Raw genomic sequence first — 25,000 nt, forward strand, 5'->3', positions numbered from 1 at the left:
ATGTTTGCTGTACAGAAGCCAAAACCCTTAATGATTTTTAATTTAAATATTCATGATGTTTAAAAAAATGAGTTAAAAAGAGTGACTCTATTAGATTTACTTTGAAGCATAGACAATTGAAATCAATGGTGTGTTGGGGGAAAAAAAGCTAACACCTGCCAAGTCATATTTCCAAACGACGTCTTCTACATACATTATTAGCCATTCTCAGTGATCTCTGAAGAGATGAGATGAGATGAGATGAGATGAGATGAGCTGGAGAAACTATGCTGTAGGCTTTATTCCAGAATCTCCCATGTCTGATCTTCCTCTATCCTCTATCCACCAGAGTCCTCTCGGGCCCTTTCATCTGTAGCTGTAGTGTGCTGGCAGAGGAGTGGGTGGGCTGGGCTGGGCTGAGGAAGGTTCCCTACGGCCAACTGGAACTAGCATTGGCATTGGCAGGCCCACTGATAGTTTTCTCAGGTCCCGGGACAAAAACCATCAGAAAGGTCCCCCCCTCTCCATACATAAAGTTTCATAAGGACCCAATTCTGAGGGCACCATTCACCCACCCCTTCAGGGCCTGGGACAACTCAGCCCTTTTTCCCCACTCTGTCATCTTCCCTGGGAATTGGGATGTCTTTGAGAAGTTCAGCCAAATTGGCAGCCAATGGAAGATTAAGGCAACTTAATATAAGATGAAATGAAATAATATTGCTGACTTGACACATCACCAGTTTCATGTGTGTTCAGTTGTGGGAGGCCTGGGCAGGGCTTGTTCCCTATGAAAAACTCCAACTGACTTTGGCATTGGGACATCTTACAGAGCAAACATACCAAAAGAAAGGAAAGCGACAGAGCAAAAGGAATTACTTCCGTTCCTATCGATTACTTCCGTTGATGTTCTCGTCGCGTTCTGTGTGTTTGCCCTGCTAGAGATGTTCAGTCACACAAAGGATGAGATGACCTGAGATGAGATCAGTTGACTGCTGACTTTGTGGAAACTTTTTTTTAACATATATGAACACTGCACCAGATTCATGTGTGCTCAGAAGTGGGTGGGCGCAGGAACTGGCACTGGCATTGGAATGTCTTAGAGATACATTATTCAGCCACATTGGCAACCAATGAAAAATAGAGATAAGATCAAAGAAAATAACACACCACCAGTTTCATGTGTGTTCCGAATGGGTGGGATGGGTATGACTGGTTTCATTGGGGTTGGCATTGAGATACCAAAGAGACGTTCAGTCATATTGTCTGAAGATAAGATAAGATTTTGCAATCTGGAACTACAAACCCCAACTCCGATGAAGTTGGGACGTTTGGTAAACAGTGAATAAAATCAAAATGCTATCATTTTCAAAACATTCAATCTATTCATTAGATGGAGAATAGTGAAAAGACAACATATTAAGTGTTAAAACTGAGAAAAAATATTGTTTTGGGGGACATATGAACTCATTTCTAATTTGATAAATCCAACACGTCTCAAAAGAGTTGGGACGGGGACAATAAATGGCAGCAAATGTCGAGGAAGACTAAAAACAAAACAAAAGACAACACTTAACAGTTAAATACATTAACCGATGAGATGATTTTATATAAAAAACAGTGTTAATTCCTATATTGGACATGATTTCACCAGCTTAAATGGTGGGTGTATTCCTTGTCATGTTTTGCAATGTTTTCCTTTCTGTAGTGCTTACAGTGTGACAGGTCTTGACCAAAAACCCACCATTTTATCACCTGCTGGTCCTTATGATGGAGCCAAACTGTTCAAACATAGTAGAGAATGCAATTTGACCTTACTATGTGGCAGTAATCGAAGATCTCCCTTCAAAATATAATGCATGAGTGGCTTTTCATGCTGTTTAAAACCCATTTATACCATTCAGCACTGTATTTAACTCTACAGATGAGTGAGAACATCTTAACCAATGCACTACTGCACCCGCATGCCATCATGGAGGCTGACTTTTGAAGCTAGCACTAACACAAGTTGGATGGTCCATTTTTACTGTAGCAAAGGATGTGCAATGCTCTATTATTGTCAAAAAGAATGGACTTCTACAACTTCTGCTGACTTCTGTAAGCAAAGGACAGTTTCCCATGTCTTCTGGGTCTATTTCAAGTGAGCTCAGGTGCTTAGGAGAATGTTACACCCCTGTATCATTTTCATGCATTACAGTTTTTCTCGATTGCCTCCACACAAGTTCTGGTACTTCACACACAATTCTCGGAACATCTCACCCATTTCCCAACTCCCCTAACCAATGTCACTGAACACTAAACACAATTCCTACTTAACACTCAAATTCCAGTTTTAAAACACACTCTTTTCACACCATTACACACAATTCTCTGGATTACACTCAATTTTCATAAAGAAAAACACTGGGTTTCTCATGGAACACACTGTCATTCACAACACTACAATCAACTGCAACTATGTTCACTTCCTCATCACATGGGCAAACTCTCTTCATACCGGTTTACAATCTGAAATCATCACCCCATAAGGACACACATTGCATGTCATATTGATGAAAAATGAGTGGATGCAGGGAGAAAACCCATTTGTTTAGTTTTTGAACTCAAAAATATGTTATACAAGACATAACTTTCATGTGGTTACCCAATATTTTACAATACATTAGTGCAATTTTTACTCCGAGTCTAAAAACAATATTTCAGTATTTTACAGTTTTTCTCGATTGCCTCCACACAAGTTCTGGTACTTCACACACAATTCTCGGAACATCTCACCCATTTCCCAACTCCCCTAACCAATGTCACTGAACACTAAACACAATTCCTACTTAACACTCAAATTCCAGTTTTAAAACACACTCTTTTCACACCATTACACACAATTCTCTGGATTACACTCAATTTTCATAAAGAAAAACACTGGGTTTCTCATGGAACACACTGTCATTCACAACACTACAATCAACTGCAACTATGTTCACTTCCTCATCACATGGGCAAACTCTCTTCATACCGGTTTACAATCTGAAATCATCACCCCATAAGGACACACATTGCATGTCATATTGATGAAAAATGAGTGGATGCAAGGAGAAAACCCATTTGTTTAGTTTTTGAACTCAAAACTATGTTATACAAGACATAACTTGCATGTGGTTACCCAATATTTTACAATACATTAGTGCAATTTTTAAATATTTTTAAAAATATGTAAAATATATACACGTCTGTGTACTCCGAGTCTAAAAACAATATTTCAGTATTTTACTACTGAAAAATACCCTCTTTAGTAAGTAGAACACTGAAGAAAATAAGTTTCTACTGTGTTTCAAGTTGAGTATAGAGTTTTTTTTCATAGCAATAGGCTATACAGTAATGTAATGTTTTTTTTGTACTGCCAAATAGGCAGTATTGTGTTATTTTTGTGAAAAAGACATAAAAATCATTCTGTTTCTGTTTGTGTGTTGTGGGAATGAAGTTTTTCCAACTTATGTCACAGTATCCATGCAATCCAGAACAAAAAAAGCCCAAGTTACTGGGAGAAATTAGTTTTACCCTGTGCCCAACAGTGTTTTAATGGGTCTGCAAATGTGTATTGTAGTGACTGTCTGTGTGTGTCATTTGACGACAAAATGAGGTTTTTAGAAGAGAGTACATTGTTTTGAGACAAGACGTGCATTTTTCAGAGGTAGTGAAGAGTTTGGCCCGTTGTGTGTGAGGTTTGGAGATTTGTGTGTAGAGTTTTGAGAATTCGAAGACCGATTCCGAAAATTGTGTGTAGGCAATCGAGAAAAACTGTACTACAGAAAAATACCCTCTTTAGTATCTTTGTGTTATTTTTGTGAAAAAGACATACAAATCTTTCTGTTTCTGTTTGTGTGTTGTGGGAATGAAGTTTTTCCAACTTATGTCACAGTATCCATGCAATCCAGAACAAAAAAAGCCCAAGTTACTGGGAGAAATTAGTTTTACCCTGTGCCCAACAGTGTTTTAATGGGTCTGCAAATGTGTATTGTAGTGACTGTCTGTGTGTGTCATTTGACGACAAAATGAGGTTTTTAGAAGAGAGTACATTGTTTTGAGACAAGACGTGCATTTTTCAGAGGTAGTGAAGAGTTTGGCCCGTTGTGTGTGAGGTTTGGATATTTGTGTGTAGAGTTTTGAGAATTCGAAGACCGATTCCGAAAATTGTGTGTAGGCAATCGAGAAAAACTGTAAGCATTCTTAATATGGTAAATTTTCAATAGCTCTACCACTCCAGGAATTAGAGTGAGACTACAGCCAATATATATTTCATGATGTGATGAACCTATACAATGACTTTACTAACAAAAATATGTGTTATATACACTCAATCGTGGTAAATCAAAGGGAATTCAAAAATGTATGTAATAACTATGGTAATTATTCCCTTTGCATCTTTAATTCTGAGTGACTCAGCCTCTCTGTGATGATCTTATACCTGGACACCTATATTGTCCGTCAGTACAATTCATTTTGAAATGTTCTTCTTTGTTGTTTTATCTTATTTGGATGTTTACTAAATTTCACTGATCCCCGTCCCAACTCTTTTGAGACGTGTTGGATTTATCAAATTAGAAATGAGTACATATGTCCCCCAAAACAATATTTTTTCTCGGTTTTAACACTTAATATGTTGTCTTTTCACTATTCTCCATCTAATGAATAGATTGAATGTTTTGAAAATGATAGCATTTTGATTTTATTCACTTTTTACCAAACGTCCCAACTTCATCGGAGTTGGGGTTTGTAACAGGCATTGAGATGTGTCTTAGAGAGGCATTCATCTATGTTGGCAGCCAGCAAAAATAACACCAGGTAAAATAAATTATTTTCCCCACAGACAAAGGACTTAAAACAAGTCTAAATAGTCAGTTCTAGTTCTAAATTCTAGCTCAAAAATACTAGTTATTAGGTTTTTTTTTCTTTTTTAAAAGATTGACTAGATGTTTTTACTTGAAACTAGAAAAATAAGCTTGTTAAAAATATTTTTTCGCAATGCTGGCTCAAGAGACACCAACCTTCAATTGGTAAGCAAAGAGGAAAGGAGGCTAAGCTATGAGATAATAAGAGAAGACAAGACAAACGGACCTGAACAAAATGGTGAAAACTTTTTTTACACCGCAAAGCGAGAGCAGTGGCTTCGTTACACAGCCAAGATGAATTGTTGGTGCCATAAGAACATCGAGAGAGAGAGAGAGAGAGAGAGAGAGAGAGAGAGAGAGAGAGAGAAGATATAAAAATGCTACTCCTCAGCAATTACAGTGGTTTTTCACCTGCACAATCGCAAAAGACAACATCTGTTTATTTGTACATTTTATATTTGCATTCTCTTTGGCCCAAACACAGTGCTGATGAAATCCCAAGGGAGTCCCAATACCAAGGCAATTATCCAACAGCTCCACCCAATTTTCATTAATGGGCCAGGCAGCAAAGGATATCCAAGTCCCTCTCACAATAATTGCTTAAACATTTTTAAAATTTGCATTTCTCTTCTAAAAAACAGTAACTTTTGTCACAACATATCATTTTTCTTTCTTTAAATTGTTGCTATCCTTTCAGTTGGCTCATTCCAAATTTAAAAAAAGGTTTATTCAATCCTTTTGCAGTTGTCTGAAATTGTGGGTGTAATAGGGAAGTTTATGGGCAACATTGGATGGTGATTTTCTGCTGCCTAGCTAAATGTTTAAACATTCCTGTGAGAAAGAGGGAAGCACTTGACACCACAATGGTGTGGGTGTCTGTAACCACATTATTTTTGCCAGGCTGATAGATAACCCAATCTCATGTGACTTGCGATCCTGGCTTCTGGCTGATCTGGCAAAGAAGTGAGACAAAAAAGAGAAATGAAACTGTGTTTGTTTAACTGACTGAAAACTAGCCAATGTGTAACGACAAAGGCTGATTGAACATGTTGGGTTTTGCAAGAACACTCTCCAAATAAAATTCTCAACTATGTTCTTGAGTTGCATTGACTGACTGTCTGACTGCAGCCCTTGCATGGCACACACAGACACACAATCTCTCTCACACACACACACACACGCACACACGCACACACGCACACACACACACACACACACACACACACACACACACACACACACACACACACACACACACACAGAGCCGGTTCTGACCTCTGTGGGGCCCTAAGCAAAAATATGCCAAGGGGCCCCCCTAACTAGAAAAAAAATCAAGTCATCCAGACCCCCCAAACCCCCAGCAAGTATATATTTGGGCAGCCATAGGCGCATTTGTTCCCACACTAGCTAACGTTTTTCAGACCTTAGGGCCAGATTACACTTCCGGCCTGATAAACTGACTCACACGTGGATATACATGAATGAAATGATTATTATTATATTAAATTATTACCCACAAAGGTTAAACATAAAAAATGGCATTGGTACCATGGGAGTTTCACAATGTGGCATAGTCCTTAGTAGGCCTAATCTAAAAAAAAAAAACATTGTCTATCCATAAATGGGAGCTTGCGCAAATTCTACCAGGGAGACTCGAATTTCTTGGCTGTCAAACTTACTAGGCTAACCATCAAATCTCCCTTTTGACAGATCATACATGCGTCATCATTGCCCAGGATCGTCAACCAATCACAACGCGAGATTGGGGATTCCCCCGTAACGCATCACTCATGCATCGTTCCCTCTCAGCCAATGGATCGCATTCACGTTTGTTTAAAAATCAGTCACTTACTCTGTTCTCTGCTTTCCAGTTAAGCCGACTTTTAAGCCACCACCACCCCTCCGTCCACCGTCACCAGTGGTTCCCGTCTGTTAGGGGGCAGGCTACGCCCGCCTCCATCTCCGCTGGAGGATATGCCGTCCTACCCAGGAGTTCAACGCGAAGGCGGGAACCTTCGCCAAACAGATTCATGCATTTTGTATCAAGTGTAAATTGTTCGCCAAACGGATTCATGCATTTTTGTATCATGTCTATTGTTATGTCTTATGTTAATAACGTTCATTTGCCTCTCGAGTCTTCATGGTAGAAAGGTTCCCATTAATTTAGAAATGACACAAACTAGACTGGATGCCAACAAAATACATTTCTTTTCATTATTAGCACAGGTGTTGCCTAAGAGTATCCTAAATTAGATATTGGAGGCCAGGCTTGCACATCTAAAGACATAAGGCTTGCACATGCAAGACGTGGTGGTAATGTGAAAGTAGCCTAAAGTAGGTGAGCAAGTGAATACACTGCGCGCCCTCGCCAAAGTTTTCTCTTGCCAGGAGGAGTAAAATGAACAGGTTGCATTTCTCCTCACAACGTTAACGTTCCAAGCGGAGTTTAGCATATTGCGTCGTATTTCGCTGTTAAAAGTTTGTTGATCACTCTCCATCTCCCTCTGCAAGCGGGGCTGGTGCACGACACCCACACACGACTTTCATTGTTTTGGCGAGCTGATTAGAGTAACCGACTTGATGGAGGACTAGGCTACTGAGTAAATTATTCAATAAAACATTCGGGAGATAGACAGATCATAATCGCAGCGTCAATCGCGCACACATCTTAACCCTTATGTTGTGTCCGGGTCATTTTTGCCCCGTTTTCAAGTTTTAGTGTGAAAAAACCAAACTTTCCTTTATTTTCTTGGAATAAGGCTTCATCTAATCCTCAGTCACAATCATTTCAACACAAAAAAAATGTGTTTCATCATTTTAGTAAATTTTAAAGGTCCAAAAAAAAAAAAGTTACATCTGTGGTGTTCGGGGGTCAAAATTGACCCGGTATAGATTTTTAGTTGTTGTATGCATTTCTGAAAAGCTGTTAGTTGCCCTTTGTCTTCAGTTTGGTGATTTATGGAGAGGAAAATATATTTCTTGACTGAACTTTTATTTTGCCAGCTTTTTGATATTGCAAATCCAATATGGCCGCCGGACAGTCCCATACACTACAATATGTCATATCTCCTGTTGTGAAAGGAGTACAGATGTATTTCTGGTGTCTACTCATATGTTTTCATGGTCAGGGAATCCATTTCTGCATTATATAATGAGATTTTTTGCACATTTGTTTGCAAAATACATTTTTGCCCATCATTTTTTCCAAAAAACGTATCAAAAATTCATAATGGCACCCAAACCTGTAGAACTGGTCTTATACTTTCCATAAAGTTGATGTGGCAGTGACATAATGGTCCATGTTCGTGGCATAGGGGATTCAGATGAATAGTGTGACTTTTTTCATGTTCATTAAGGTGTTCATTTCCAATACCTTTGCATTAGATTGGCAGAATAGCTGTGACTCCGACAGAATTGTTATTTTGTATATTTACCACACTAAAATCATATAAATATTGAAAAACACCAAGTCAACATATTTAAACATTAATTTTATGCACTGAAAAACTAATTTAGTTGACATTTGGTCTTTATCCTGCTATAAATCTCTTTGGGTTGGTTTGGACCCGAACACCACAAATGCCACTCTTGATGATATTTTTTAATATTAGAGAAAAACTAATAAAATACATTTGGGGGTTGTTGTACTCTCATATCAGCTGTAATACATGGACAACATAATCACTAATTGTATCACTTTGGGAGATATTAATAGTGAATTTATGCAGATTTTGATAGTTTTGGTCATCAAAAACGATTTGCATAATAAAAGATCTTTAAAGTCAAAAAGATGAATACATCAAGTAATATTTCCATGGATATGAATACATACCAAGTTAGCCATGAGATGAAAAACAATATTTGATGATAACTAGTGTTTTTAGGTATTTTATAGCTGAGTTTTGTTATCACGGGTCAAAAATGACCCGAACACCACAGGTGTATGCAGCTTATGAACACAACACAAGGGTTAACACACAGACGCGCGACCCGTCCCTGTCCTCTCCTCTCCTCTCCTCCGGGCAGGCGGGCGCAAGCGCAAGCACACGCACACACACACACACACACACACACACGGCACTCCTTCCTATCTACTCTTCTCGGTTGATTTGATTGCACTCACGTTTGTCGGCTAGAAGTCAGCTGATGTTTCTCAACTAGGCAGCTACGTACCAGGCTTGTACGAAATTCCGAATGGAAAGAATTTCAATTCAAAATAATGCCATAATACGAACACTAGGTGGTGCCATTACCTTGAATTTCTTTTAATTTAATCTACACCACCCATTGAAATTACATAGAACACCACCACCTAGTGTTCGTATTATGGCATTACTTTGAATTGAAATTCTTTCCATTCGGAATTTCGTACAAGCCTGCTACGTACTACAGCTTTCGAAACAGCAGCAAGACATTGCCAGCAAGACATAATTTCCTGGACTCTTCCTGTTGATTCCATTACACAGGCGGACTTAAGTTCCCACGGTAACGCAAACAGGAACGCTTGTAATGCGCACTGACTGACATGGGCAGGAACGGGCATTGTTGTGAGATTCTCACTCAAGATTCTCACTGTTCCATCCGAAATTAACCACAGAAGAAGGGGTGAACCACGTAGGCATAGATACGTGACGGAATCAATAAGAAGTTCGTCGTTTTTTAAATTAGCCTATTTTTATTTATTTATTATTATTTTTTTATTATTAACTTCAACCGTAAGTGACGTCATGGGCACCGCAAGGCCCTACGCAGAGAGCGTAGTGAGCGTTATGGGCCCGCCGGCTCTGCGCACACACACACACACACACACACACACACACACACACACACACACACACACACACACACACACACACACACACACACACACACACACACACACACACACACACACACACACACTCACACACACTCACTCACACACACACACACACACACACTTTATATTTGCATTCTCTTTGGCCCAAACACAGTGCTGGTGAAATCCCAAGGGAGTCCCAATACCAAGGCAATCATCCAACAGCTCCACCCAGATATTTTCGGTAATGAGCCAGGCAGCAAAGGATATCCAAGTCCCTCTCACAGTACTTGCTTAAACACTTTTAAAATGTGCATTTATCTTCTAAAAAACAGTAACTTTTGTCACAACATATCGTTTTTCTTTCTTTAAAATGTTGCTATCCTTTCAGTTGGCTAACTGGACATGGAGTCACTGAGTGTCATTCCAAATTTTAAAAAAGGTTTATTCAATCCTTTTGCAGTTGTCTGAAATTGTGGGTGTAATAGGGAAGTTTATGGGCAACATAGGATGGTGATTTTCTGCTGCCTATGCTAAATGTTTAAACATTCCCGTGAGAAAGAGGGAAGCACTTGACACCACAATGGTGTGGGTATCTGTAACCACATTATTTTTGCCAGGCTGATAGATAACCCAATCTCATGTGACTTGCGATCCTGGCTTCTGGCTCATGTGACTTGCGATCCTGACCTCCTGATCTCATGACTTGCGATTTCACAAATATAATGCCAACAGAAAATATGTGTGTGCCATTCAACTCTATAACTTCCGTGAGGTAGGAAAGTTCTTACCAAATGTCAAATGTACAGTTGAGGACGATATTATTAGCCCCCCTCCTGAAATTAGACATCTCTCTTGATTTCTCAGTGAGAAGGACCATTATGAACCGTTTCTGTTATTCTGGAAACACATACACTGATGGAGATAATGTCCAATGAGTTGAATTTGGATGTTTCCATTTTCACAATGAGTTTAAACAAAAAAGGATAAAAATGGCAAGGACAAAATTATTAGCCCCCTTATCATTAATAGTCAATAGAGTGCCATTTATGAACCAAAACTGACATCAGGCACTTTGATTAGTTGTTAACTATGTTGGCACACGCCCTACCAGGGATTTTGGCCCATTTTTCATTGAAAATAGTTAACCTGGTCCACATTGCATGGGTGTTGAGGAAGGACATTCATTTTCAGCACTCCTCAAAGACTATCTAAAGGATTGAGATCTGAACCACACATGATCATGGTTTTAGTAACCTTGAAGAACATTTAAACTATTTTGGATGAAAGTTTTGGGTTATTATGTCGTTGAAAGATGAAGTGAAGATCTTCGCTTCCTCTATGAGCATATTTTTGCATGGTCACCTTCCTTATTCTATCATAATCTTCTGTTTTTATGGTGCCGTACACCCAAACAAGGTTTCCTGTGGCTGAGGCTGCCACAGACTGATGCTTCCACCACCATGTTTAATTATGGAAACCATGTTATAAAGTTTTGAGGACTATGCCTTTCTTCACCTGACAGAAGCAGAATTGATGCATTAAAGCAGGTGCAATTGAATCTCATCAGACGAAAGCAGAGACTTTCAAAACTCATTTTTTACTTTCAAATGTTCATAGGCAAAGATCAATAACACTCTGATATGCACCTCCTTTAGTAAAAGGGTTCTTCTGTGATGATGGCCACAAAGCCCAATATGATGACAAGCCCCAACAGCTGTCTTTCTTGAAATAAAAGCTCCAGGTGAGGCCAGGTCCATAACAATCATCTAGGTGTCCAATGCTTCTTTGGTCTAATGAGACTAAGCAGTTTCCACAGTTACACATAGTGGTGGCGGCATCAAGTTTTTAGACTGTTATTCAGCCTCAGACACAGGGAGTATGGGTCTGGATCTGGATTGCTGGGTTCTCCAACAACATTGTAACCCAAAGTAAAGATTCAAATTAGTTCAGAGGTTCTTCAAGGACACTAAAACCATGATACTGGAATGACCCGCTCAGTCCTCAATCCCACTGAGAGTCTGTGGCAAATTTCTATGCTCAGCATCCATGCAATTTGGACCAGCTAGAACACTTTGCAGTAAAGAAATGTGCCAAAATCCCTAGTGGGGCATGTGCCAACCTAGGTAACAAATGATCGAAGTGCCTGCTGTCAGTTTTGGTTCATAAATGGCGTCATATTGACTATTAATGATCAGGGGGCTAATAATTTTGTCCTCGTCATTTTTGCCCTTTTTTGTTTAAACTCATTGTAACGATAGAAAAATGCAAATTCAACTCATTGGACATTATCTCCATGAGTGTATTTGTTTCCAGAATAACATAAACGGTTCATAATGGTCATTCTCACTGAGAAATCAAGAGAAATGTCTAATGTCAGGAGGGAGGCTAATAATATCGTCCTCAACTGTACATAACAATGAGTCAACCAGGAACGCCTTCACCAACTGCAACCATTTATGGTCATGTCAGGCACTGATGTGACGCTAGACAGTTCTCCTGCACACTATCTCTCAAGTTTGCCCACTACATAAGGCACTGAGTAAAAGCCAGTCATTTACTGCTGATCATCAAAGGAACACAGCATAACGCCTGCTCCCCTGGTATTTCAGTCGGTTTTCTGCAATTGGACCACATTTTGGAATAATTGCCGAGTTTTGATTTTGGATTTAACAATCGCATATACAACCAATACAGAAAAAATGCATCCTCTTGTGCACGATTTACCAGAGATTGTATACAGTCTGGTATCTGGAGTTGCAAATCTTTTCGCGGTCATTGTTATACTGTACTTGGTGAAAACCTTATTTGAGCTGCAGTTTATCTGCCCATGTGAAGAATCGTTTACATATCCATGGCTTGAAATAGCATTTATAGGTTTCCCCATCCCTATTATATTTCTAATCCTTTTACTTATTAAGAAAGAGAATCCACATATAACCCAACATGAAATAAGGAACAATGTAATCCATGGAGGTATCCTTTTTGTAACGTCTGCGGTGTTCTGGTTCAGTGCTGTATTTTTGGATGGAGATTGGTGGCTTTGTATCATGACAAAGGGCATGCCTGTTTATCAGAATATTTCATGCAAGGACATTCAAAATTATACCCTGGAAGAACATCAAGTATTCTCCAAAAAGAAAAGTGAGTCATTTGTGAGTATATCTGGGCATTTTTTTCCTCAATTCATTCATTCATTCTTTCTTTCTTTCTTTCTTTCATTATGCCACGTTTTACTATGGTATGATAATTCTGTTGTTTCTTTACAGTTCATTGGACTGGCTGTAACTACAGTGACATTACTGGTTTGCTATGGCATATCTTGCATTGCTTCATGGAGCAGAAGTAAATGTAGATTGACCTACTACCAATACTTTTATCAAAAATCACTGAGTAAGGCAACAGAGACACGCCTAAAAGAAAGTCTGAAAGAAATTGCAGATGAAAAGGCAAAACAGATATGTTCTAAACACCTTGAGATCATCAAAAGGAGTGAAGGATTACCACTGGCAGAAGCAGTAGAGGTGGAAGGGCATGTTTTGGACACTTGGTTAGCAATCTCCTCACCTGATTTCTATAAAATAAAGACTCACAATGTGAATGAGAGTGAGGCGATAAACCCTCAACGACGGTCAGGGCAAAGAGAGGAGGAGCCGCAGACAAGCACCAGGACACAAATACATTCAGAAAGAGAGGACTCCCCTTCAGAGTCTGGCAGCCCATCATCACAAGACATTGAGGCAACTCGTGAAACTCGTGAGGACACGCATGCAACAACAGGACAACTCGCACCAACAGAGGAGGAGCCACCGACAAGTGGAGGAACAAACACGAGTGCACCAGGAGATGACTCCTCCTCATCACAAGCAGACATTGAGGCAACTAGCGAAACAGTCGAGGACACCAACGCAACAGCAGGACAACTCGGACCAAGAGAGGAGCAGCCACAGACAAGCGAGGGAACACCAGTGAGTACACCAGAGGACCTCTCATCCATGATAGTAAACATGGGGCATCCTGAAGTAGAAGATGCAACAGAGAGAGAGGACAGCCAATCACAGCCAGTAGATGATGAGGCGGAAACAGGCCAAACTCATCAGCAAATCAAGGAAGCGTCGTAGAAGGCCTACTGATGGGCCACCATGCAGTTTGTAAAATTGTTTTTGCCGTGTTGTGCGTTTTATTTCTGCATTATTTTCTCAAGTTGCCTTTTGGTGGCTCAAAGTTCCAACTGCAGTCAGTCTTATTACTTTGATAAGTAACTTTCTTGAAGATATTTCTATTTCATGTTTGCTAGTATATACTTCGTAATAATTCCTGAGTTCTGACTCTGAATTCTCCTATTTCATTTTACTGTATATTGTTTGAACATCCTTTTTGCTCAAGGTTTATGTTGTACATGTGACTATGTCCATGTGATTGACATCAATGGGGATCACCTGGGGGTTGAATCACCTATGGCATCATGGGTATTTAAACAAGGTTTTTTGTGTTTTGTAATGTCTGATGAAGGGCATACTGCCCGAAACGTCTCATTAAAGTAAGAGAAACGGGAACATTGGTGTCGCAGACTTTATTTTCAGTTTTCACGTGTCTTGGATGTCGCCACATTTGACATTGTGTCTACACACAGTTCATGTACTGTATAGCTGTGTGTGTGCATGTGTGTACGTGTGTGCGTGTGCGTGTGCGTGTGCGTGTGTGCGTGTGTGTGTGTGTGTGTGTGTGTGTGTGTGTGTGCGTGTGTGTACGTGTGTACGTGTGTGTTCTTGTGTGTGTGTGCGTGTGTGCGCATGTGTGTTTGGACAGGTCCTACTTGTCCTTTCTGTGGTTAAGGGCACTCTGCAGTGATGCAATTTCAGGATTATAGGACTTCATTACACAGTTACAAGACTACCGTGTTTAACTGCTCCCCCAGTGCATGTATACAGCTACGTCACTGCAAAGTGCCTTACACCAAGTAGAGTCACTTTTCTGGGAGTCTAGTACTTCACCATACAGCTACAGCACAGAGTCCTTCATTGCTACACCACTATACCACATCACTACTACACTACACCACTCACTGCTAAGGGTCTTTGTAACACCAAGTACAGTCACAGTGAAGGGGAGAAAAACATACAGAAGTGTGAGAGAGAGAGAGAGAGAGAGAGAGAGAGAGAGAGAGAGAGAGAGAGAGAGAGAGAGAGAGAGAGAGAGAGAGAGAGAGAGAGAGAGAGAGAGAGAGATGTGTGCGTGTGTGTATGCGTGCGTGCGTGTTCGTGTGTGGGTGTAGGGACTTTCCACTGAGCGTGTGTGTGTGTGTGTGTGTGTGTGTGTGTGTGTGTGTGTGTGTGTGTGTGTGTGTGTGTGTGTGTGTGTGTGTGTGTGTGTGTCTGTGTCTGTGTCTGTCTGTGTGTGTTTGTGTGTCTGTCTGTGTGTGTCTGTGTACTGTATGTCTGTAGGTGCATATTAAGTGACTTACTTTCCTCGGAGCCTTGGCTGTCCTCTACTGTGCGAATGTAGTCATCCTGCAGAGTAAGAAGAGGAGAGCGGAGAAACAACAGTAACAGATTAGCCACCATGTCTTACAGTAATACCAGCGGACACACCGGTGGACCAGACACATGTTTCTGTCTGTAACAATACATACCGTACATAATGAAAAACAACACTTAATACAGATGTCTGGGTGTTCACAAAGATACACATGAACAAAGCAGGGGGAGACGCTGGCTATGTTTACATGAGACATTTAATTCAGAATGAACTCATTTTAATTCTGAATAAAGCTTAATTCCTCTTTGAAAACGTCATGTAGACACTTCACAGTTCGGAATTAAATGAAAGATCAAAGTAAACTCTGCGGAACTATTTCATTCTGAATTATCAATTCAGAATTGAAAATGTCATGTAAACATAGCCCATGACAAAACATATAGCACCAATAACCACAGACACGTTTGCCGTCGAAAATAATACAAATACAAAATACACACATACTGCAAAACAAACCTTAACAGAGATGTCTCTACGTGCATAGCACCAGTGGTGGTTGGTACACTTGTCTTTTATGATAATGCACACATGCTACAAAACAACGCTAAATGGGGACTGATTGGATGTTTGCAATGATACACAAGCTCACATGCAAGATACACAAGAGGAAACATGGCCCACTCTATTCATTTGCATGTGCCAGGCAATGGAATACGAGCAGACCATGCATGAAGAGAACACACAATGAGATCTCAAGCATCGCAAAGGGAGGAGGGGAAACACGTTTCTTCCATTAGGCGTTACAAGCTTTGTCAATTACAATAAGGCTAACAAAGGTGAGGCAGTGAACAGTGCACTGCGCTCTTGATATGCTGTAAATCAGGTGTCAGCAAGTTGCGCCAACCCTTCAGGAGCTTCTGAGGTGCCCACCAAAGATGTTAATAAATAGGCCTAGTGAAGACCACAAGAGTTTAGTCACAGTTACAGGACTTCGTCTTTCACTGCTTCCCCACTCCATATATTCAGCTACGTCACTGCAAAGTGCTTTACACCAACTAGAGTAACTTTTGTGAATGTCTACCAGTACTTCCTTATTCACTAATCAGCAATATGTGGAATTATGCTAAGGGTTAACTTGTGGTTTTCCTGATTTTATGCAGTTCCCTCTCTCAGTGAACCCCCGCTTGGGAACCACTGGCTTGGGGAAACGCCAACGGTGAAATGTTGGTAAATTGTTAAAAAGTTGGGGAAATGTTTGTAAATAGAGTGGTAAAACATTGGTGAAAGGTTGAACGACTGGTGTACAGAGTGGGGTGGTGACAGGTTGGGGGTATGTTCGTGAAACGCTGAGGAGAGAGGATTCCCCCTTCAGAGAGAGAGAGAGAGACATCTAGTATCACTGCAGCCTCAGGTGATTAAAGCTGGCAGGTGATGTGTAGCTATGGACACACACACAAACACACATGTACGCATGCATGGACGCATGCGCACGCACACGCACACGCACACGCACGCAAGCACACACACGCGTGTGTGCGCACACGCACACACAGGCAATGTGTCCCTATGGGGGCTTCACCTCTCCTCAAAGCCTTTTTGATCACAAGACAACAATCACACACACACACACACACACACACACACACACACACACACACACACACAGCAGATTTCGATTAGAAAGGATGACTAACCTCCACTTCCTGTGTCACGGCAGGCGGGAAAAAAGTAGATGGGGGGGAGCGAGAGCGAGCGAGAGAGTGAGAGAGAGGGTGAGGGGAAGGAAGAGAGAGCAAGAGAAAGAAAGAGACCGTTAGGAGGAGGGAAAACAAGGCACTTCAAAGGGCTAGCAGCACATTTCCTTGCATGTTAAGCAGTTGTATCTTGGTGTTGTCATGGCATTCTGCCTTGCCTCTGGCTCATCCTGCTTTAGAGACCCCTACCTGTGTGAAAAACGACCAGAGACATGCCTTGCTCACACCAAGAGCGACCTACGCTAACTGAGCGGTGGAAGTCACTATTTCTCAATGGAGGGCACGCGACCAGCACTACCAGAGCAAATTCGCCAGGAGCGAAGCGAACTGAGCAACCAGAGCAAATTTTAACGATAAAAAGTCAGCTAATATTAGGGTAAAGAGCTATGACGCAGTTCGGCAAAAACCAGTTGGAATGTTCATAACTCCGAATGTCCCAGGCTGTCAAGCCAGAGCCGTTATGAGATTAGCTAAATCAAACATGTCAATGGGACGTCCAGAGCGAATAAAGCGAATTCAAGGCAAAAATTTCTTCTGCTACCTCCACTACCAGGCAGCATAGTTCACTCTTGGTGTGGACAAGGCAATAGAAGTCACAATCTTTATATGGAGGGTGGGCAAATTGGAGTAAGCAATGCAAATTCCCTGGGGGTGAAGCGAGCTGAGTGACCAGAGCGATTTCAAGAGTTCAAAAACTATTGAAAGCATCATATCGTCACACAACCCGGGTTGACAAGCCACAACCATTCTGTGATTAGCTAAATCAAACATGTCAATATCATGTCGAGAGCGAGACCATCGAATAACGCGAACTCATGGTGAAACCTCTTTTCCAATCTCGGCCACTTCTTTGCTTTGGTTCATTTGTGGTGCACCATGGTACACACACAGTTAGTCTCTCACTCCAGGTCCCAAGGGCAGAGCAGCAAAGTCCCATACAGAGGAAATTTTGCAGTGCTAATGCATTATATAACATTACGTAAGGGATAACACCCAACGAGGTGACCGGTTATACGAGGTTAATGGCGAGGCGATGGCTCCGGACTCTGGCGACATGCACAGCACGGAGACAGAGTTGCCTCCACCAAGCCATTCACCTCATGTAACCGGTCGGCCTCGAATGCCGTTATCCCGCTCATTACATTCAGGGCTGTAGTGGAGGGTAAACGCACGTAAACGCCGTTTACGCACCTCTGGAATTTAGGAAACAGCGTTTACCCACCTATAATAGCGTTTACCCACCTCTAAATACGCTGCTCTTAATGGAAATTACGCACGTCACAGTTCCCTGCGCCTTGTGATCTGCCGTTGGAATAATCCAAAATAAATTTGGTGTCATTTAAAAAATATTGTTGAACATACAACGCTTTAGTAGTCTCATTTTCATCTGCTCTGTATTCGGGTATGTGACCTTCCAATCAGTTCCTTTCGGCTGTGGCGGCGACACCAATCAGGATCCAGCATATGTAAACACATACACGTTGTGTAGTTGCCTGCCTGCCTACCTGTTCAAAGTTAATCATCATGGCTATTAGGAGATATTTGAAGAGGCCAGTGCTTCCACTTCCTCAGATGCCAGCAAAATGCCTCAAGTACAAAGTAAGACTGACAGAGATCACTTTACATGAGTCGTTAAATGTGCTTTATAAATAAGTTTGACTTAATGAATTATGGCAATGACAGAAGGAGCTTTCAGATTACCTAATGCGTAGTCATGCTATCCTTGTATTGCACTCGTCACCCACCGCTATCATTCTACATCACGAAAGTTAGCAATGCCACCAGTGTAGGCTAATTTTTTTCAACAATAATTTTACAACACGAGACGTTCTCGTGCTTCAAGGTGAAATGAGAATAGCAAATCAAATAAAAGGTCAATTGTCATTCTAAATACCGCAAAAATATGATTTATATGATGGCTTATATATGATTTTTTTTTAAAACAGCCATTGAATTGGCACGTGTAAAACAAAAATAGCAATCTTATATTTTCTAAATATAAAACAATATAACAAAAAACATGCTGTAGGCCTATAGGCTATTTATGCTGACATAGGTAGTTATAGCCTACATGAGTGGTCCTTTAGCTTATGTTGTCAGTGCAATTGGCAGGCTGCTTAACTGGTGTTCTCAGCCCCACAACTCTTAAATTCTATTTTTTTCAGGCAGTGATGGTAGGCCTACAATGAGGCAGAGATCACAGAGAGATGAGAAACACCAGTAGATCAAATAGAGATAGAAGAGGAAAGAGGAGGAAATGAAAGAGGACCAACAGAGAATGAGGAAACAGAGAAAGATGAATAGGAGATGAAGAAACAGGTAGTGCGAGAGGAGTAAGAGAAGAAACAGGGACAGGAGAGATGGAGAGTGGAGAGTCTGAAGTAGAGGGAGATGCAGAATCTGAGACTGAAGACACAGTGAGAGGAGAAAGAAAGAGCAGATGCCATCCCAGTATCTGGACAGAAAAACAACACATACGGTTTAAAAAAGATAACCCTTGGCTTATTGTCAATGGTGAACATCTTGAATGCAAAATCTGCACACAAAAAAAAGTGAAAGGCCTTGGAGTGTTGCTTTGCGTCACTTTGTGCTGTGTCGCGTTGCGTTGCGTCGCGTCACGGTCTGTCTGATCAAAAAAATCATAGTTTACCCACCTCTAATTTCACCACTACAGCCCTGAACATTGTATTACATTACACTTAGCTGATGCTTTTTTCAAGTGCACAATGCACAGTTGTCATTCAACTCTGACAATGCACTAGCCTAGAAATCTAGACGCCCCTAGCGACCGCAAATTGAATTTGCTCCCGGGGGCAGTCTAGCGGACCCCGGTCGTTTTGCGAGGCTGAAAGTTATCCGATGACAGGGCCAATCAAATCGCGAGGGGGGCCGGGCTACTTAGTAAACAGGAAACTTTCTAAGAAGAAGCATGCGTCCGTCCGTGTTACGTATAGCACGAAAGTGCACTTAATTTAAAAAGCCTGGATGATAATACATTTCGTGTCTGACATGGATTGATGTAATAATACACCATGAACTTATCGGACACAAATAGATCACAACAACCATTTGATCATTCGATGTTTTAAACTAGCTCGGTAAGCTAAGTTGAGCATTTTACAGGACCAAGTCACACTATTATCAGACCATTACTGTAGGTGTAGAATGAAATTGCTGCCCCAATTTCTAATAAGACACATGCCATTAAAAACGAGACATTTGGGAGCTCTGAAAGTCTTTGAGTAGCTTACTAAATAGATGGGAATGGCATAGTCTATATAGTGGCTAGCTAACCTGTCGTCAATAACACAGAGCTAGGTATCCAGTCTTAATATAACCATTTAACAAGCCCCAAATGGCTCAACATTTCGCTGGTTGATCAAGGAGGGCCATGTGGTTGAAAACGAGGCATTTTTGAACTGTATAAGTGAAAACACGATTTATTAGGACACTTGTTTGTGGCTGTGGTCATCACATGCATTCACTGCTACGACGGCTCGAATTTGCCGCTCCACCTACAAAGGGGCCCTCGCTGGCTAGCTAACCTGTCGCCAATAACACAGAGCTAGGTATCCAGCCTTGTATTATATGCCTGCCCCAAATTATAATAAGATCCATGTCATTAAAAACGAGACATTTGGGAGCTTTGAAAGTCTGTGAGTCGCTTACTAAATAGATGGGAATGACACCTAGAGTCTACCGAGCTAGCGGCTAGCCAATCTGTCGTCAATTACACAGAGCTAATATCCAGCTGTGTATTAGTTATGGGTATACAGCTAGCTAGCTAACACCGAACATGCCATGTTGACAACAATCATAAATATAACCATTTAACAAGCCCCAAATTGCTCAACATTTCGCTGGATGATCAAGAAGGGCCGTGTGGTTGAAAACGAGGCATTTTTGAACTATGTAAGTGAAAACACGATTTATTAGGAAACTTGTTTGTGGCTGTGGTGATCACACGCATTCACTGCTACGACGGCTTGGAGTTGCCGCTTCACAAGACAGCTGTGACGTTACACAGAAGTGTGTGGGGATTGGTTATTTGCCATCCAATTGCGTGGCGTTGAGTGCTGAAGCAACCGTTTATCCCGGCCACACTGCTGCCCAGCCCTCCTAGACCCTGGTACAGCTTTTTGCTGTACGGGTCTGGCTCGCTAGGCTAACAATGCACATTTACCACAAGTACCGGTGAAGGTATTTTTCATACAGTGAAAAATAATGCAGAAAATGGGCACTACACAGCACGAATTCAATGCAACCCACAACTACCTACGCACACACACACACACACACACACACACACACACACACACACACACACACACACACACACACACACACACAGCTGGGGCAGCCTGGCACATTGTACAGCAATGATGGCTCTTTAGTGTGGTGGAATGTTGCTGACTGATTTAAATGTAATGCTACTGATCTATACGGTGATGGCGCCTCTGCAGTATGTGTGTATTATGCACATTGTTTTACACATTGTACATGCGCACACACTTCTACAGTTATTAGCTGCATATTGCGCTACTCTATATACCGTATAGGAAACACATACAGTATGTTTGTGGTGTTTCCTGTTCACGAGCTTAGAAATAAAGATATAAAAAATGTAGACGCTGTTAGATACCACAAACACAAACCTGTGCGCATGTACACACACACACACACACACACACACACACACACACACACACACACACACACACACACACACACACAGGGCCGCTGACAGGTTTGGCTGGGCCCGGGACAAAAAAAATATCAATGGGCCCCCCTTCCTCCCCCCCCCCCCTCCCCCAAAAAAGCAAAAAAAAAACAGACAAACCTAGCCACCATTTTTTTTTTCAAGACAGACCAGGTGGCCAGACTAGGCCTACACTTTCGGCCTGAAAGCGCACCACATGATATGCTATATTAGGCCTACCCATTATAAAAGAAATGACATTGGTACCAAAGTAGCCTCACAATGATGCATACAATTCCATAGTAAATGGAAAAATCCATCCAATTATACTATCCATGCATTCTCGCCAACATTTATTTAGAAATGAAACAAAACAAATAGGATTCACATTGTCAATAATAACACAAGCGTTAGTGTAGGCTAATTTACTTTGGCAATTTGAAGGCTTGCACATCAAAACGTGCCTGACTGAATCAGCTCCCGTTTGCTAAACTGACTTCAAGTGAGGTGTGATGACAGTGAACAAGTGAGCAGCACACCAAAGACGTCAGTGGAACACAGGTCTTGTACTGTGCTCCCTCATCAGTCTTCCCACACCAGGAATAGCCAAACACAGGAACAAGTCAAGTTGCAGAAATGTAGGCCTATATGCAAAACGAATCTACACTGTATTTCTCCCCACAAAGTTAACAGGTTGATCATGTGTTAGCATTTGCGCTAAGCGGGATTTATAGCCTACGCGCTAAGCGTTTATAGCGTTGCATATTAATAGCGCTGTTTCAAAAGTTCTCCCTTGCCCTCTCCCTGCGCGCGACGCAACTTCTCATCACGGTATGATCCCGGGCTAATGTGCATATTCTTAGCTAAGGTCACTGATGGTCAGATTTGAAACACAATTTTACTAAGCTGTTATAAAATGATCCGATGCCCGTTTTCTATTGTGTTTATCAGTGTGACTGATCTCCTTTTAAACATGAATGCTGCAGTGCAGTGCGTGTCTGTTTATGAAGGGAAACGTTTGCTTTGTTTGTGTCCTCTGCCTATTATTAGTACCTGCATCATCTGAAGAATATTTTACTGAATTCCTGGGGCTTCTGGTGTCTTCCTCTATTTTCTCCTTTCCTTCATTTTCTGCCCTCCTGGTTTGAACGACTGCGTCTTCAGACACCTTGGCAAATTGGCACTATAGCCGCGTTTAAGTTGAAGACGTTTTTTTCTTTCTCGTAATGACCGACCAAACCATTTGTGCACTGGGGGTGGGGGGAGGTGCGAGTTCTTGATCCCTTTTTAAGGACAGGAAAGGCAAAATATCTGCATAATTTATTTAATGCAAATATAGCGCATTCTCCCTCTCTCAAAGACCAACTTATTTTGAAATGAAATGGAACCATTAATCACAAACTTAATGAGGGCCCAGTTCTGGGCCCCCCTATCCCTGGGCCCGGGACAAAAAGCCCTTTTGTCCCCCCCTGTCGGCGGGGCTGCACACACACACACACACACACACACACACACACACACACACACACACACAAACACACACACACACGTTTTTTCTTTGTCAGCCAGTTCAAGATTGTCTTTGGGCCTTATAATGCCCATACTACGTAACCATAACCATAATGACCCACCCACTAACACCACCACCACCACCACCACCACCCCCAACAACAACAACAACAACAACAACAACAACAACAGCTATAGCTGTAATATATGGCCTTCTGATTCTGTTCTCTCCCCGCGTCCCCTTGGGCACTGCATTGGCTCGCGTCCAGGCTCATTTGAATTTCAATGCCATCAGCGTGTGTTTTATTGTTCAAAGAGCCGGTAGATTAGAAGGAAATACGGCCCTATTTCGGTCCTTTCAGTGCTTGATACCGATACATCAAAGTCTGCTTTGGATGCAAATACGTACCTGACTGACCATGGAGGAATTAATAGCGGTTGTGTGAGTGCGTGTGTGTGTGTACGTGTGTGTGTGCGTGTGCGTGTGTGTGCGCGTGTGCGTGTGTGTGTGTGTGTGTGTGTGTGTGTGTGTGTGTGTGCGTGTGCGTGTGTGTGCGCGTGTGCGTGTGCGTGTGTGTGTGTGAAATACACCCCGGTCCGCTATAAAAATCTGAGGGCTTGCTATCAAACTCGACTAAAAAGCATATCACAGTGGTCGGTAAAAGGTTGAGTGTATTAAAGGCAACAACAAAGCAATCGAAATAGACTGGAGATAAACTGGAGATGTTGGCATTTAACGAAACATAACTTTTTGTGCAATAAATGTATTTGTTTTTTTATCCTAGTGTCAGATGCAAGAGGATAAACATTGCTACTTCAATTGCAAGCATCCCAGTATGACACTACCTTGTTTCTTAACACACTTAGGGTTTTCAGGCCGACCAGAACAGAACCGGTGCCGGTGCCCGCACCAGTTACGTTCGGCACTAAAGAGCTTATCTGCGAAACGCCCTTGTCCATACCGGGCTCTGAACTTTTTTCACATGTGACTGTGGTACCCTGATGAACCTGCTGATGGCCATGTTGTCATAACGGTATGCGGAGAAAAAACAAGTATTTTGCGGTTCGCATTGCTAACCTAACAATACTAGCGAACGCTAATATTTGTGGCGTGAACACGACAGCCGGTTCACGATTAGGTGCATTAACGGGCACCGGCACGGTTCTCAGTCGGCCTAAATGCGCCCACTGAATGCCAACGCTTTTTGGGGATGTTGGAATGTCGGAAATGACAATCTGCCAACAATCAAATGCAGTATTATGAAAGTTGTTCTTGGTATGGCACAGAGCCATTGGTCGTGATTGAAATGTCCAGATGATAACACAAGCTTTTGACTGCCATCTATGTCAGTTATATTCATCAAAACTCACACATAATATGTATTGAAGTGTCTATTGTTGAAATAACAGTAATATACATATATATGAAAAGTAAAAACGGATTTTTACTATATGGTAAAAACGCATGGGGAGTAAAAAAAAACCCACAATTTTACCTGGCTTGGCATTCAGTATGTGAACAACAGTTTCTGCTAACACACAGTATAGCTCCCACTGCTATCTTGTAACATTTGCTTCCTTAAGATGTAGACACATCCCAGACTAAGGTCAACAGCAATTCATCTATTTTCCCTGCAAAAAAAGGAAGAATTCTCCTTTCATGGTGAAGTGGAAGCAGAATCCCATGTTGCAGAAAATATCAAAGGTTGATTTCAAGTTGAGCATTTGAAGTTGACTTTTTAATACCACTTGATCGTGTTTTAAAGTGCCCTTCACAGACACGCCATGCGTTGCCTCCGCTCTGATGCGGATGATTAGATCAGGAAGTCCTGCCCCGCCTCCTCTCCCTCCCCGGGTGAGAGAGAGAGATGACATTTCCTAATCCAAATTGGTCACATCA

The 25,000-nt window shown here is 41.6% G+C and overlaps 1 protein-coding gene across 1 annotated transcript in view; it reads right to left on the reverse strand.

Annotated features, from left to right (window-relative positions):
* LOC134467629 (testican-2-like) overlaps positions 1 to 25,000 on the reverse strand; it is a 99,588-nt gene that overhangs the window by 35,083 nt on the left and 39,505 nt on the right. Inside the window, exons 3-4 of the mRNA XM_063221467.1 lie at positions 16,833 to 16,841; positions 15,125 to 15,170 (exon numbers count right to left, since the gene is read on the reverse strand). Of these exons, the coding sequence (XP_063077537.1) occupies positions 15,125 to 15,170; positions 16,833 to 16,841 (55 nt within the window). The remainder of the gene's footprint in view (positions 1 to 15,124; positions 15,171 to 16,832; positions 16,842 to 25,000) is intronic.

The sequence above is a fragment of the Engraulis encrasicolus genome, chromosome 17, assembly GCF_034702125.1.
Source record: "Engraulis encrasicolus isolate BLACKSEA-1 chromosome 17, IST_EnEncr_1.0, whole genome shotgun sequence".
NCBI lineage: Eukaryota > Metazoa > Chordata > Actinopteri > Clupeiformes > Engraulidae > Engraulis > Engraulis encrasicolus.